Genomic DNA, 16949 nt, shown 5'->3' with positions numbered 1-16949 from the left:
ACACCAAAATGCTGTATTCAGTCAAATGACTGCAGATACAAGGTAAAGACAATTTTGGATATATAAGAGGTCAAAGTTATACCATTTGGATAAAGTTATTTAAAGTGCCAAATTAAAGAGGGTACTCTACACCCAGTAATCACTTCTAGGTAGATTAAATGTGAAAGGTAAAATTCCCGAATTTTAAGGGACTATTTTTAGTCACTGTAATCTTAGTGTTGAGAAAGATTTCTTAAACAAGATTTAAAGATTGGGATGCCTGGGTGGCTCAGTCATTAAGCTACCTTCAGCTCAGGTCCAGATCCCAGGGTTTTGGGATCGAGTCCCACATCGGGCTTCCTGCTCAGCGAGAAGCCTGCTTCTCCCTCTCCCACTCCCCCTGCTTGTGTTCCCTCTTTGCTATCTCTTTCTGTCAAATAAATAAAATCTTAAAAAAAAGAAAAGACAAATGTTTAAATAAATGTTTACTAACAGTGTTTAGGATTTCATTTATAGATGATGTAATTTTGCATTCTTTATCATAAAAATGGAGGCCACCTAAAAGATTTACCAATCTGAAGCTGTTTAAAGAAGTTATGGAGCATATCTATTCGATGAAATTTGATACAGTCTATAAAAATAATTATCTACATCTGTTTTTTGTCATAGAAAAGATAACCCATGCTATGTTTAGTACAAAAACTTTTACAAAACATTATAATAGTATTGGGGGAGGGAGAAGAGACATAGAAAAACTGTGGGCAAATATCCAAGGTGTTAACAAGGGTTATCCTTGGGTAGTGGAATCATACATCTACTTTTCTATATAAGCTTAAAAAAAATTCAGTTCATGCAGTTTTCTTGTTATTTCTATTTCTGAAAGAATCTCTTCTTACTCCACCTCTATCTTTCTCAGAAGCCTATCCTTTAAAATTATATGTGGCAAGTTAAATTAATTATTTGCTCATTTCTGTGTATTTTTTCCTGGGTGTTGATACCATTTTTTAAGTGTGCTTTGTTAAAATGAAAAAAAAAATACCCATTTGACCTTCCAAAAGTATTTGGACCTCTAGTGATAGTTTTGTATTACCTTCAGGAATTCAAAAGGCAACCAGAGTAAAAAGAAAGGACCTCGAACTCCTAGTCCACCCCCTCCTATACAGGAAGATATTGTTCTGGGGAAAAAATACAAAGAAAAGTATAAAGTAAAAGATAGATTAGAAGAAAAACCAAGAGATGGAAAAGACAGAGGACGAGATTTTGAAAGACAAAGGGAAAAAAGAGACAAGCCAAGGTAAGTAGGATTATATATTTTTAACAATCTTAACTTTTGTAGTATCTAAAATACTCACTTTTCAGAAGCTGTCTCAGGCATTATTGTAGTAGATTTTTTAGTGTTTTAAAACTCTGTGTATTTAATAATTCCCAAGTTGAGTTAGGGATAATTCAGTAAACATTACCTTAACATCATAAAATAATGAAATTTTTTATCTTAATCGTTTTTAAGTGTACAGTTTAGTAATGTTAAGTATATTCACATTGTCATGAAACAGATCTCCAGAACTTTTTCATTTTGCACATCTGAAATTCATCTGAATATCCATTAAACAACTCCCTTTTCCCTCCTCCCCTAGCACCCCAGCCTCTAGTAACCACCATTCTACTTTGTTTCTATGAATTTGACTACTTTAGTAGTCATATAAATGGAACCATTTTGTTTTTTTTGTGACTGATTTATTTCACTTGGCATAATGTCTTCAGGATTCATCCATGTTGTAGCATGTGACAGGATTGCCTTGCTTTTTAAAGCTGAATGATACTCCACTGTATATCCATTCCCCTGTTGGACATATGGGTTACTTCCACCTCTTGGCTCTTGTGAATAGTGCTGTGGTAAGCATAGATGTGTTAATATCTCTTCAAGACCCTTCTTTTGATACTTTTGGATATATACTGAGAAGTGGAATTGCTGGATCATATGATAGTTCTGTTTTTAATTTTTGAGGAAATTTCATACTGTCTTCCATACCAGTTGCCTCATTTTACAATCCCACCAACAGTGTACAAGAGTTTCAATTTATCCACATCCTCACCAACACTTGTTATTTTCTGTTTTTTTTGGACAGTAGTCATGCTAATAGGTGTCAGGTGATATCTCATTGTGATTTTTGATTTGGTGTTTCACTGATGATTGGTGATGTTGATCATCTTTTCATATGTTTGTTGGCCATTTGTATATCATCTTTGGAATAATGTCTATTCTCTACCCAATTTTTAATTGAGTTATTTGATTTTTGCTCTTGAGTTTTGGGAATCTATTATATATTCTGGATATTAACCCCAAATTAGATATATGATTTGTATTTTCTCCCTTTTCATAGGTTGCCTTTTCATTCACTCTGTTGATCATGTCCTTGATGCACAAAAGGTTTTAAGTTTGTTGTGATACCATTTGTCTATCTTTGTTATTGTTGCCTGTACTTTTGGTGTCATTTCCAAAATATCATTGCCATCTGCAGTGTTATATTTTCCCTGTGCTTTTTTGTGTAGGAGTTCTATAGTTTTAGATTTTACACTTAGATTTTTAATCCCTTTGGAGTTAATTTTTGTACATGGTGTAAGATAAGGGTCCAACTTCATTTTTTTGCATGTAGATAACCATTTTTCCCAGCACTCTTTTTAGAAAAGACTGTCTTTTCCCCATTGAGTGGTCTTGGCACCCTTGTTGAAGATCATATGGCCATATGTGCAAGGATTTATTTCTGGACCCTCTATAGTACTCCACTGGTCTGTTTGTCTTTATGCCAGTACCACACTGTTTTGATTACTTAGCTTTCTTATACGTTTTAAAATGAGGAAGTGTGAGTTCTCTCACTTTGTTCTTCTATATGAAAATTATTTTGGCTTATTTACATGTCCCTTGGAATTTTGTATCAATTTTTGGATGAATTTTTGTATTCCTACAAAAAAATGCCATGGGATTTGTAGGTCCATCTCAGTAGTATGGACATCTTAACAGTATTAAGTCTTCTAATCATGAGCATGGAACGTCTTTCCATTTATATGTGTTTTCTTTAATTTCTTCCAGTGATATTTTGTAGTTCTCAGTGTACAAGTTTTTGAACTCCTTGGTTAAGTTTATTCCTAAGTGTTATATTCTTTTTTTATGTCACTGTAACCGGAATTGTTTTTATAATATCTTTTTCAGATTGTTCATTGTTAGCCCATAGAAACAACTAATTTTTGTGTGTTGACTTTTGTGTCCTGCAATTTGGCTGAATTTATTCTAACAGCATGCATGTATGTGTGTGTGTGTGTTGGGGGGGGTGTGCATGTGCGCTCACATGCATGCATGTAACCTGTAGGGTTTTCTATATGTAAGATCCTGCCATCTTTGAATGGAGATAATTTTACTTCTTCCTTTGCAATTTGAATGTCTTTCATTTCTTTTTCTTGCCTATTTGCTCTGGCTAGAGCTTCAATACCATGTTGAATAGAAGAGATGAAAGCAGGCATCCTTACTTTGTTCCTATCTTAGAAGTTTTTAGTCTTTCACAATTGAGTATGATGTTTGCTTTGGACTTTTCATAAGTTGCTTTGTTATGTTGAGATAGTATCTTTCTATTCTTAGTTTGTTTGAGTGTTTTTACCATGAAAAAGTGTTAAATTTTGTCAAATGTTTTTTCTGCATTTATTGAGATGATCATGTGACTTTCTTAATTCTTGAACCATTCTTGCATTTTAGGAATTAATCCTACTTTGTCATGGTGTGTAGTCCTTTTAATGTGTCATTCAATTTGATTTGCTTGTACTTTGTTGAGAATTTTTACATCAGTATTCATCAGGAATATTTGTCTAGTTTTCTTGCAGTGTTTTTGTCTGGCTTTGCTATCAGGGCCTCATAGAACAAGCTTGGAAGTATTCCCTCCTCTTTAGTATTTTTGGAAGAATTCCAGAGGATTCGTGTTAATTCCTTCAAATGTTTGATAGAATTCTCCAGTGAAACCATGTGGTCCTAGGGTTTTCTCTTTTGGGAAATTTTAGATTACTGATTTAATCTCCTTACTCATTATTGGTCTGTACCTATTAATTGTTTCTTTAATGAGTCAGTCTAGGTAGGTTGTAGGCCTAGGAATTTATCCATTATTTCTAGGTTATTCAGTTTGTTGATACACAGTGTTTCGTAGTATTCTCTTACAATCCTTTTTATCTCTGGCATCAGTTGTATTGACCCATTTACCTGATTTTAGTTATTTGAATCTTCTTTTTTTCGTCATCTAGCTAAGGATTTGTCAATTTTGTTGTCTTTTCAAAAATCCAACTTAGTTTGGCTGATTATTTCTGTTGGTTTTCTGTTCTCTGTTTTGATCTCTGCTCTAATCTTTATTATTTCCTTCTACTAGCTTTGGATTTCGTTTGTTCTTTTTGCAGTTTTTTGAGGTGTCAAATTAGGTTGTTGATTTGAGATCTTATTTTTAATGTACACATTTATAGCTATAAAATTATTTTTAGCACTGCTTTCACTGCATCTCGTAAGTTTTGGTATGTTGCGTTTTCATTTTCATTTGTTTCGAGGTATTTTCTAATTTCCCTGTGGCGTCTTCTTTGACTCATTAAGAGTGTGTTGTTTAATTTCCATATATTTGAGGATTAAATGACATAATGCTTAAAAAATAAGCAAAGTACTCAATAAATATATTATTTATTTTTCTACTTTAATAATAAATTGCAGTATAATAATATTTAAAAATGCCTTTCTGTTTACAGGTTCTCACTTGTGCAAATTGAGTTCTGTTTTTCTCCATTGTGATCAGAAAAGATACTTTGTATTTCAGTCTTCTTGAATTTGTTAAGACTTGCTTCATGGCCTGAAATGTGGTCTGTCTTGGAGGATGTTCCATGTGAGAAGGATGCATATTCTACAATGGTTGGGTGGAGTGTTCTTTATATAAAGTCTGTTAGGTCCATTTGATCTGTAGTGTTGTTCAAATCCTCTGTTTCCTTATTGTTTTTCTGTCAGTTAATCAATATTAACTTTTTGGTATAAATGGAATTATATAAAAGAGCCAGCTAGTGAAAGAGTTGAAACCCTTCTGAAAATCTGTTCATTTTAAAATTAACATTGTTTCAAAATTTAAAGTTAAGTAACTGCATTAACTAATTTAGTTTCTTTGTATTTTAATAAATTCTCATAGCCAGTTTTTCCTCTATTCTAACAGTAGTACTTCTTGAAGATCTGTTTTCAAAACTGACAAATTATAAATTCTTGATTTTTAAAATTCATTTATTTAGTGCTACTTAAGAGCAAAAATTTTTTAAAAAAATTAACCTGAAGATAATATTTTTGTGGTTCACAAGATTTATGAAATGCATACAGATTTAATAGGGATGCTTTTCCCCTATCCATTTTTAAAAATTGGTTTTCAAATTTATCCTTTCATGAAATTAATATTTCCTCAAGAAAAAATGTAACTCTTTAGAGGGCTCTCAAAGAAAATGCACAAGCCTTGAAGTTAATACAAATAGGAACTTGTATCTTGGCTCTGCCAATTACATGATGTGAGACCCTGAATAAGTTGTTTTCTCTGAGCTTCTATTTCTTCAACTGTAAAATATGCATGATACCTCCTCATAAGGTAGAGGTGAGGATTAAATGAGATAATGTTTTAAAAAATAAGCAGAGTATTTAATAAATATACTCTGTCTTCCTACTTTAATGATAAATTACAGTGTAGTGATATTTAAAAATGTCTTTCCATTTGCAGGTTTTCACTTAAACTACACAGGTAATAGGATGTAGCCATAAAGATATTCTTTTTTTTTTTTTTCTAACTGATACCTCTGCAGTATCAGATTTAGAATCAGCTGTTAGTAATAAGGACTCAATGTGGGGGGCTTACGTACATAAAGCAATAGTTCCCAAACTTTGCTGCACCTTTGGATCTGCCTGAGAGTCTTTGAAAAATTTTAAAACCTGATTTCAATCCCCAGATATTCTTATTTAATTAGTATGAGGAGCAGCCTTGGTGTCCAGATTTTTAAAAGCTCATTGGATGATTCTAATGTTCATCAAAGTTTAGGAACCATAAATTGGGATTTATTCTCTCATATAAAGAAACTCAGAGGGAGGCAGTCCAGGACCTATACACTATTCGTTCCACAGTCATTGGTGATCCAGGTACTGTCTGTCTGCCTTGTACATGGGTTTTTTTTTTTTTTTTTTTTTTAAGGATTTTATATTTTTATTTGAGAGAGGAAGGTGGGGAGGGGGAGAGAGCACTTGCACAAACAGGGGGAGCAGCAGAGGGAGAGGGAGCAGACTCCCCACTGAGCAGAGAGCCAAACAGGATCCCAGGATCCTGGGATCATGACCTGAGCCAAAGGCAGACACTTAACCGACTGAGCCACCCAGGCACCCCCATGCTTCCTTTTTCAGGATTATCCCATGGTTTAAGATGACTGCTGATGGCTTAAGACATTCCATCCATATTCCAGGCAGCAGAAAAATTGTGAAGGGAAGAAAGCCTTAATTTTCCTGGAAGTAGGCCAGAATTTAGTCACATGGCTACATCTAGCTCTGAGGGTATCTTAAGAAATGTAATCCTTTAAAAGAAAGAAAGAGAGAAGAAGGAAGGGAGAGAGGGAGGGAGGGAGAAAGGGGAGGGAAAGGAAAGGAATGTAATCCTTTAGCTGAGCATGTAACTGACCCAAATAAAATTGGGCTTACTAAAGAGCAAGGAGAGAATGTATGTGGGATAGCTCATTGCAGTCTGGATGCCATTTCTGTTCATGTTATTAAGTAACAACATGTTATTAGAATGAAAGCAATGTTACCTGCCACTTTATCTGGAAAGCCTTGTGAACTGGTATTTGTAATATTATTCAGGATAAATTACCCACCCAGTAAGCAGTTAAAATAGCTTAATAATTAAAAGTTCAACAAAACCAGTCTTTGTCCAAAAATAGATTCTGATGATAAGCTTTGTCCTTTCTTTGTCTTGATAAGAGATCATCTTGTCTTAGATGAATCAGTTTTTTTCTCTCCCCCTCTGGTGACTTGACTTAGAAGAACCAGAATGATTCTGTGAACCATTTCTAGGACCTAGGAACATTGTGCCTTATTAGAGCAATAACGGAATGGTTAAGTGGAGCACCCACAATTCTTGAACATATTTTCCTAAAATATATTCTGTATTTTATTCAATCTAATAGGTATGTTTTTGAAAATGACATGTATATCAGATATAAATTATGTTAAATTGTTCTTACTAATTTACATTTTAAGGAATCTTTATTCTTTAACGGTTCTTGGTATTTTCATTTTGTTATTTTGACCCAGAAATCTCTGAAAGGTAGGTGATTCTTAACATATGTCCCTGGATACTTCACCATTGAAATAGTTACATGTTTTGTATTATGAGGAATTGAGTATTATATAGGTTGATTTTTCATTTTCCAGTGTTTCTTCCTAGCTGTCTCTACCAGGAACAACAAGGTATGGCTAGGACTTACCTGTTACTTAGTATATAGAAAAATCTGAACTCGGTTTATTTTGTTTATCTAAGAAAGTAAAGCAGCAGAACTAGGAGTACTGAAGAACTGCATGGGTACCTGACTTGCTGTGGAGTTCTGAAGCCATATTTGACACAGTTGAAAAAGGGGCATTTTGATTTAGGAGGAGTTAATTTAATTTTGAGGGGGGTTTTTAGAGGTGGATCTCTTATTTTAATATATCCCCATTACTTTGAAGGAGAACTTATTAATTCTAAAACCAAATACTGTATTAAGAATCGTCATCATGCTTTCAGATTGGTGGGGTATATAATTAAATGTTAGTATCTAGATTCTTTTTGGAGAAAATTGCCCTTTAAAATTAATTTAGATATTATAATGGGCTTATTCAGAATAATTTAGTTATTAGGATATGTTGTGCTAAGGTAAAATATGCTAATTCATTTATTCAGTTATTGGGTGTAGGGTAGGCATCGTTCTAAAAGCTGGTGATAAGGCAGTGAACAAAAATGTTCTCAGAAGCTTCGTTACTATAGGTAGAAGTAATATAGTAATCACGTGTATGGAAAATAATATTTCTCAGAATATGGATTTTCTTTTTTTTTCCCCCCAAGTAAAATTTACAAGACCTGTTGGATGTAGGGGATTGCTTATGTTTCTTAAGGATGGTTCCCTATTTAGTTATACAAGAGTATGCATATGTGTAGGACAGATGATGCAACAAAACCATATGATCCTATGGCTTAAGTCCCTCTCCCTGTCTTCTGTGTCTCAATTTCATAATTTTCTAGATCAGGGGCTCCTTACCTGAGATCCGTTGGTAGATTTCAGGGGATCTGCAAATTTCTTGATTTGTGGGTAAAATTTTGCCTGTGTGTGTTTTGGTGAGAGGGAAAGTACCCTCCCTCCCAGAAAAAGTCATGATTTTCCCCCTCTATCTGCCACTCATCCAGCATTGAGAATTTGAGTACCTCCCACCCCCCACCTTCATTGGCCACATCAACTTTGTTAAGTATATGCTCTGTTTCCAGAATATTTGTTAATTTAATAGCACTGAGTTCTGTCATATTTTGAAGTGAATCAGTGTCTTCCCATTTGGCTGGGTAGACTTTACTGAGCTATGATTTATTTATGCAACATTGATCAAAACCTGAATACTACTTGTTTATCCAAGGAAAAAAAAAGCCTTATGGATTTTATTACTCTACTTTTAGTTTTCTAAAAAACAATTTCCCATTACATTTTTGTAAACTTTTCATGACTTGTTCTGTACAGAAAATAGTAAAATCTTGATTACTGATTACCTGGAACTCAACTAAATCATTTTTATTCTATAATTTGTTTTAGAAGAGGTATAATTCACAGGAAAATTAATTCAAATTAGGTATTTAGTCAGAAAATCACTTGTGAAGGGAATATTTTGTGTCAGTATTCCTAACCTGTTACATCTAGATAATCCTGAAGTGGATATTTGCAGTGGTATTTCAGTGGACCTGTAATATCTTCTTCATTAGTGAAAATCCATATTCTATATGCTTTGTTGAATTAGGAAAGTGAACCAAATTACTAGTGTACTTTAAGAACAGAGGCTTAAACAAACACAAACTTTTTGGATAGTAGTTAACCAAAGGAGTTAGCTAGCAATTGTGTGTAGCTCATTCTGCTGGACATTTGGTTAAATATGGTTTTATTGATGGATGGTAATATGTTTTAATCAAAATGCTAGGATGCAGAATTTTGTGGTTAAATGAGAAGATAATATTGAGAGCATAGCTAATCACTTTTTAAACAAAAACACTTCATTATAATTACCTGAATATAGAAATCTACTTACTTCTTAATAGTACAAATGCCTGCATGATGAGTCTTACCCAGCTTTGAGAGACAGATTGTGATCATTCAAAATTTGTTGGCTTTGACTTCAATTTAGGAGAATAAGCAAATCATCATCAAAGTGACAGTCTTATATCCTTTCAGTGATTGCACACATTTATCAAAATAATTAAATCAGAATGTTTCAGACCTTTGGCAAGGAATATTATTTATTGGATTTATTCAGTATTTCCATTCATGTACAAGTACCATGGTCTGGATTGGCAAATCTCACCCTATGGCCAGGAGCCACAGGGCAAGGAAGAATCCATTTGTGCACCAAGCATTTTCTATAGACTGAATTATGGTTTCTTGAGTAAATGTGTACTATTGTTGCTGGACTGTATGTAGAGGATGGAAAAATGTTACATTAACATTATTATGGAACATTTCACACACATAAAAATACAATAGTATAATGATCCTTTTATATCCATCTTGTTTCATGCATACCCCTATACACCTCCCCTCCTCCAGTTATTTTGAAGCAAATCCCAGACATCTTACTATTTCACCCATATATATTTTAGAATATATCTCCAGGTGAGAAATACACTTAAAAATACGTATCACCATACCAGTATCACACCTAAAAGGAAAAAAAGAGAATAGTATAACTTTAAAATAATAAATTTTAAAAGTATTGATGATTTTAATATCTTATAACATTTTCATAATTAATGGGTATTAACACAAATAATATCAAATAATATAATGAAGGAAATGCACACTTTTTAATATTAAAATGGGACCTTTGTGTTCAGGCTGGAAATTGCTTATCTAAGGCATTAATGTTTTTTTCTGCATTTAATCAAGCCCTGTGTATAGGCCTAACAAGTGTTTTCATGTGAATGCTGATTTAGGCTACCATCCCCCATCCCCCTCCCCTACAGCAACCCTCAGTTTGTTTCCTATGATTAAGAGTCTCTTATGGTTTGTCTCCCTCTCTAGTTTCATCTTGTTTTATTTTTTCCTCTCTTCCCCTATGATCTTCTGTTTTGTTTCTTAAATTCCACATATCAGTGAGATCATATGATAATTGTCTTTCTCTGATTGACTTATTTCACTTAGCATACTATCCTGTAGTTCCATCCATGTCGTTGCAAATGGCAAGACTTCACTTTTTTGATGGCTGAGTAATAGTCCATTGTGTGTGTGTGTATATACACACACACACACACACCACATCTTCTTTATCCATTCATCTGTCGATGGACATCTACACTCTTTCCATAGTTTGGCCATTGTGGACATTGCTGCTATAAACACTGGGGTGCAGGCGCCCCTTCAGATCACTGTTTGTATCTTTGGGGTAAATACCTAGTAGTGCAATTGCTGGGCCATAGGATAGCTCTATTTTCAACTTTTTGAGGAACCTCCATACTGTTTTCCAGAGTGGCTGCACCAGCTTGCATTCCCACCAACAGTGTAGGAGGGTTCCCCTTTCTCCGCATCCTTGCCAACATCTATCTTTTCCCGACTTGTTAATTTTAGCCATTCCGACTGGTGTGAGGTGGTATCTCATTGTGGTTTTAATTTGTATTTCCCTGATGCTCAGTGATGTGGAGCACTTTTTCGTGTGTCTTTTGGCCATTTCTATGTCTTCTTTGGAGAAATGTCTGTTCATTTCTTCTACCCATTTCTTGATTGGATTATTTGTTCTTTGGATGTTGAGTTTGATTAAGTTCTTTATAGATTTTGGATACTAGCCCTTTATCTAATATGTCATTTGCAAATATCTTCTCCCATTCCTTTGGTTGTCTTTTGGTTTTGTTGACTGTTTGCTTTGCTGTGCAAAAGCTTTTTATCTTGATGAAGTACCAGTAGTTAATTTTTTGCCTTTGTTTTCCCTTGCCTTTGGAGACATGTCTAGAAAGAAGTTGCTGTGGCCAAGGTCAAAGAGGTTGCTGCCTGTGTTCTCCTTTAGGATTTTGATGGATTCCTGTCTCACATTTGAGGTCTTTCATCCATTTTGAGTCTATTTTTGTGTATGATGTAAATAAATGGTCCAGTTTCATTCTTCTGCATGTGGCTGTCCAGTTTTCCCAACACCATTTGTTGAAGAGACTGTCTTTTCTCCATTGGATATTCTTTCCTGCTTTGTCGAAGATTGGTTGACCATAGGGTTGAGGGTCCATTTCTGGGCTCTCTATTCTGTTCCATTGATCTGTGTGTCTGTTTTTGTGCCAGTACCATACTGTCTTGATGATGACAGCTTTGTAATAGAACTTGAAGTCCAGAATTGTGATGCCACCAGCTTTGCTTTTCTTTTTCAATATTCCTCTGGCTATTCGGGGTCTTTTCTGGTTCCATACAAATTTTAGAATTATTTGTTCCTGCTCTGTGAAAAAAGTTGATGGTATTTTGATAGGGATTGCTTTGAATGTGTGGATTGCTCTAGGTAGCATTGACATCTTCACAATATTTGTTCTTCCAATCCATGAGCATGGAACGTTTTTCCATTTCTTTATGTCTTCCTCAATTTCTTTCATGAGTATTTTATAGTTTTCTGAGTACAGATTCTTTGCCTCTTTGCTTAGATTTATTCCTAGGTATCTTATGGTTTGGGGTGCAATTGTAAATGGGATCGACGCCTTCATTTCTCTTTCTTCTGTCTTGTTGTTGGTGTATAGGAATGCCACTGATTTGTGTGCATTGATTTTATATCCTGCCACTTTACTGAATTCCTGTATGAGTTCTAGCAGTTTTGGGGTGGAGTCTTTTGGGTTTTCCTCATAAAGTATCATATGATCTGTAGAGTGAGAGTTTGACTTTTTCTTTGCTGATTCAGATGCCTTTTATTTCTTTTTGTTGTCTGATTGCTGAGGCTAGGACTTCTAGTACTGTGTTGAATAGCAGTGGTGATAGTGGGCATCCCTGCCGTGTTCCTGACCTTAGGGGAAAAGCTCTCCATTTTTCCCCATTGAGAATGATATTGGCCGTGGGCTTTTCATAGATGGCTTTTATGATACTGAGGTATGTTCCCTCTATCCCTACATTGTGAAGAGTTTTAATCGAGAAAGGATGCTGTACTTTGTCAAATGCTTTTTCTGCATCTATTGAGAGGATCATATGGTTCTTGTTCTTTCTTTTATTAATGTATTTTATCACATTGATTGATTTGCAGATGTTGTACCAACCTTGCAGCCCAGGAATAAACCCCACTTGGTCATGGCGAATAATCCTTTTAATGTACTGTTGGATCCTATTGGCTAGTATTTTGGTGAGAATTATTGCATCCATGTTCATCAGGGATATTGGTCTGTAATTCTCCTTTTTGATGGGGTCTTTGTCTGGTTTTGGGATCAAGGTAATGCTGGCCTCATAAATGAGTTTGGAAGTTTTCCTTCCATTTCTATTTTTTGGAACAGTTTCAGAAGAATAAGTATTAATTCTTCTTTAAATGTTTGGTAGAATTCCCCTGGGAAGCCATCTGGCCCTGGGCTCTTGTTTGTTGGGAGATTTTTGATTACTGCTTCAGTTTCCTTAGTGGTTATAGGTCTGTTCAGGTTTTCTATTTCTTCCTGATTCAGTTTTGGTGGTTTATACATCTCTAGGAATGCATGCATTTCTTCCAGGTTATCTACTTCACTGGCATAGAGTTGCTCATAATATGTTCTTATAATTGTTTGTATTTCTTTGGTGTTGGTTGTGACCTCTCCTCTTTCATTCATGATTTTATTTATTTGGGTCATTTCTCTTTTTGATAAGTCTGGCTAGGGGTTTATCAACCTTATCAATTCTTTCAAAGAACCAGCTCCTAGTTTCATTGATCTGTTCTACTGTTCTTTTGGCTTGTATTTCATTGATTTCTGCTCTTATCTTTATTATTTCTCATCTTCTGCTGGGTTTAGGCTATATTTGCTGTTTTCTCCAGCTCCTTTAGGTGTAGGGTTAGGTTGTGTATTTGAGACCTTGTTTCTTGAGAAAGGCTTGTATTGCTATATACTTTCCTCTTAGGACCGCCTTTGCTGCATCCCAAAGATTTTGAACAGTTGTGTTTTCATTTTCATTTGTTTCCATGAATTTTTTAAATTCTCCTTTAATTTCCTGGTTGACCCATTCATTCTTTAGTAGGATGCTCTTTAGCCTCCATGTATTTGAGTTCTTTCCAACTTTCCTCTTGTGTTTGAGTTCTAGTTTCAAAGCATTGTGGTCCAAAAATATGCAGGGAATGATCCCAATCTTTTGGTACTGGTTGAGACCTGATTTGTGACCTAGGATATGATCTATTCTGGAGAATGTTCCATGGGCACTAGAGAAAAATGTTATTCTGTTGCTTTGGGATGGAATGTTCTGAATATATCTGTGAAGTCCATTTGGTCCAGTGTGTCATTTAAAGTCTTTATTTCCTTGTTGATCTTTTGCTTAGATGATCTGTCCATTTCAGTGAGGGGGGAGTGTAAAAGTCCCTTACTAATATTGTATTGTTCTCAATGTGTTTCTTTGATTTTGTTATTAAGTGGCTTATATAATTGGCTGCTCCCATGTTAGGGGGAAAGATATTTACAATTGTTAGATCTTTCTTGTTGGATAGACCCTTTAAGTAGGATATAGTGTCCTCATCGCTTATTATAGTCTTTGGTTTAAAATCTAATTTGTCTGATATAAGGATTGCCACCCCAGCTTTCTTTTGATGTCCATTAGCATGGTAAATGGTTTTCCACCCCCTCACTTTCAATCTGGAGGTGTCTTTGGGTCTAAAATGAGTCTCTTGCAGGCTGCATATCAATGGGTCTTGTTTTTTTTTATCCAGTCTGATACCCCATGTCTTTTGATTGGGGCACTTAGCCCATTTACATTCAGGGTAACTATTGAAAGATATGAATTTAGTGCCATTCTATTGCCTGTAAGGTGACTGTTACTGTATATTGTCTCTATTCCTTTCTGGCCTATGTTACTTTTAGGCTCTCTCTTTGCTTAGGGGACCTCTTTCAATATTTCTTATAGGGCTGGTTTCGTGTTTGCAAATTCTTTTAGTTTTTGTTTGTCCTGGAAGCTTTTTATCTCTCCTTTCATTTCAGTGACAGCCTAGCTGGATATAGTATTCTTGGCTGCATATTTTTCTCATTTAGTGCTCTGAATATATCATGCCAGTCCTTTCTGGCCTGCCAGGTCTCTGTGGATAGGTCTGCTGCCAGTATAATGTTTCTTCCATTGTAGGTTACAGACCTCTTGTCCCGAGCTGCTTTCAGGATTTTCTCTTTGTCTCTGACACCTGTAAGTTTTACTATTAGATGTCGGGGTGTTGACCTATTTTTATTGATTTTTGAGAGGGCTTCTCTGTGCCTCCTGGATTTTGATGCCTGTTTCCTTCCCCAAATTAGGGAAGTTCTCTGCTATAATTTGCTCCAATATACCTTCTGCCCCTCTCTCTCTTTCTTCTTCCTCTGGGTTCCCAATTATTCTAATATTGTTTCCTCTTATGGTATCACCTATCTCTCGAATTCTGCCCTCGTGATCCAGTAGTTGTTTATCTCTCTTTTTCTTAGCTTCTTTATTCTCCCTCATTTGGTCTTCTCTATGACTAATTCTCTCTTCTCCCTCATTTATCCTAGCAGTTAGAGCCTCCATTTTGGATTGCACCTCATTAATAGCCTTTTTGATTTAGACTTGGTTAGATTTTAGTTCTTTTATTTCTCCAGAAAGGGATTCTCTAGTATCTTCCATGCCTTTTTCAAGCCCAGCTAGAATCTTTATAATTGTCATTCTGAACTCTAGTTCTGACATCTTACTAATATCCGTATTGATTAGGTCCCTGGCAGTCGGTACTGCCTCTCGTTCTTTTTTTTGAGGTGAGTTTTTCCATCTTGTCATTTTGTCCAGAGGAGAATAGATGAATGAGAGAACAAAATGCTAAAAGGGTAACAGTGACCCCAGAAAAATATACACTAAACAAATCAGAAGACATCTTCCAGAAAGTGGTCTCTTTTCTGTTCAGAGTTGCTGCTATTCTTTTCTTCAATCCCCTGTTGAGTTTGTAGGTGTTCAGAATGGTTTGATACCTATCTAGCTGAATTCCTGGAACCAGACAAAATTTAGGTCTCCTACTCCTCTGCCATCTTGCTCCTCCTCCTTCTGCATGATGATTTTAAAGGGTGAGTTATAAATGTTAGTTACATTATGAAGGCATATTTTCGTATTTGAGAAATAGAAACCATTTACTGAAAGAAAAATTGGTATTAGTAATTTTAAGAAAGTCTAGGGTAAGCATACTGGTTTGTAGGTGAAATTAATGTATCTTGAATGAGAGAAGTTTTTCTTTTTAAACTTTTTAACATTTCACATGTTTTCCCCAAATGAAATATGCCCTGAATATTCTCATCCCACATTTTGTCCTCTAATTATAGCAGCATTTAAAAACTTTTGATTAGAATCAGGTCAGGCTAAAGATTGGCTTTCCCTGTGCTATAAATCACAGTGCTCTTGCTGACAGTACACAGATTTCTTCTTTAAGGTATTGAGCTTCTCTTCATGCAATAATAAACTCTTTTCTTTATTTGAGTGTCAATTGTCACCTTTTTTTTCTCCTCAGACAAGAAACCAGCCAATTCTGAAGCCTAAGAATAATCTAAAATTACTGCTATTCTAACTAGAAATGTATTTTAATATACCTCTGCAATAGTCTAAAAGCCAAAGTACTAATAATTTTGGTCCGATTTCAAGACAATTTTATTTTCTACCTTTCCTATGTGTAGAGTGAACATAGGCCCAGGTCCAGTTATGCTGACATCCATAATTTGATGCATCTTGTTTTGGTAACAGATCCCCTCTTTTCACTATTCTTTAGTCATCAGACTTTTAAAAGAATAATAACAGGAAAATAAAGATGCCAACTTGGGCTGCTATTACACAATATCATAGACTGGAGTGTCTTAAACAACATTCATTTCTCACAGCTATAGAGGCTGGAAAGTCCAAGGTCAAGGTTCCAGCAGATTTGGTTCCTGGTTCATAAACAGTTGTCTCCTCACTGTGTCCTCACATGGAGGGAGACAGTGAGCTCTGGTTTCTTCCTTTTCTTGTAAGGATACTAATCTCATGGGAGCCCCACCACAGGACCTCATCGAAGCCAATTACTCCCAAACGCCTCCACCTTCAAATACTGTGACGTTGGGGGGTTGTATAAATTTGGGGGGACACATTCAGTCCATAACAGATGCTTTTAAATTAAACCAAGTTTTCTTAGTTTCTTTTTTTTTCTTGAAGGATGGGTAAGAAGAAAAATACTGAAACCATAACTTGACAGTGCATTGGTCCTCTGACCTTCATTTGATAGGTTGATTATCCTAAGCTTGAACTGAAGTTTTTTACTACATGCTATCAACACCAAATTTGAATAGAGTTGTGATTGGGCTGTATTGTGTTTTTTAAAGATAGTATTATGAACTATTTTATTTTTTAAGTTCTGTGAACCAATCACCAAAGGGTATTGCAGACTTTCTTGAAACAATTTTTAGTATGCAAAATAAATGAAACTAACCAAAATGTCAGTTCAGTGGAGAGTCACATTTTTTATTTTATCACTTTAGAGATTTCCAAATTGACCAGAACTTGATGAAATTGCAGCTGGAATGTACCAAACA

General features: G+C 35.2%; 1 protein-coding gene across 9 annotated transcripts in view; it reads left to right on the top strand.

The window, feature by feature from the left end:
* ZC3H13 (zinc finger CCCH-type containing 13) overlaps positions 1 to 16949 on the top strand; it is a 93293-nt gene that overhangs the window by 40724 nt on the left and 35620 nt on the right. For all 9 annotated transcript variants that reach the window (XM_078070347.1, XM_036071076.2, XM_036071080.2 and 6 more), the window contains one exon: positions 1076 to 1273. In XM_078070347.1, coding sequence (XP_077926473.1) covers positions 1076 to 1273 — 198 coding nt within the window. The remainder of the gene's footprint in view (positions 1 to 1075; positions 1274 to 16949) is intronic.

Source organism: Halichoerus grypus, chromosome 4 (genome assembly GCF_964656455.1).
Source record: "Halichoerus grypus chromosome 4, mHalGry1.hap1.1, whole genome shotgun sequence".
Taxonomy (NCBI): Eukaryota; Metazoa; Chordata; class Mammalia; order Carnivora; family Phocidae; genus Halichoerus; species Halichoerus grypus.
The sequence above is the reverse complement of the archived record's forward strand: the minus strand, read 5'-3'. Positions and strand labels throughout refer to the sequence as shown.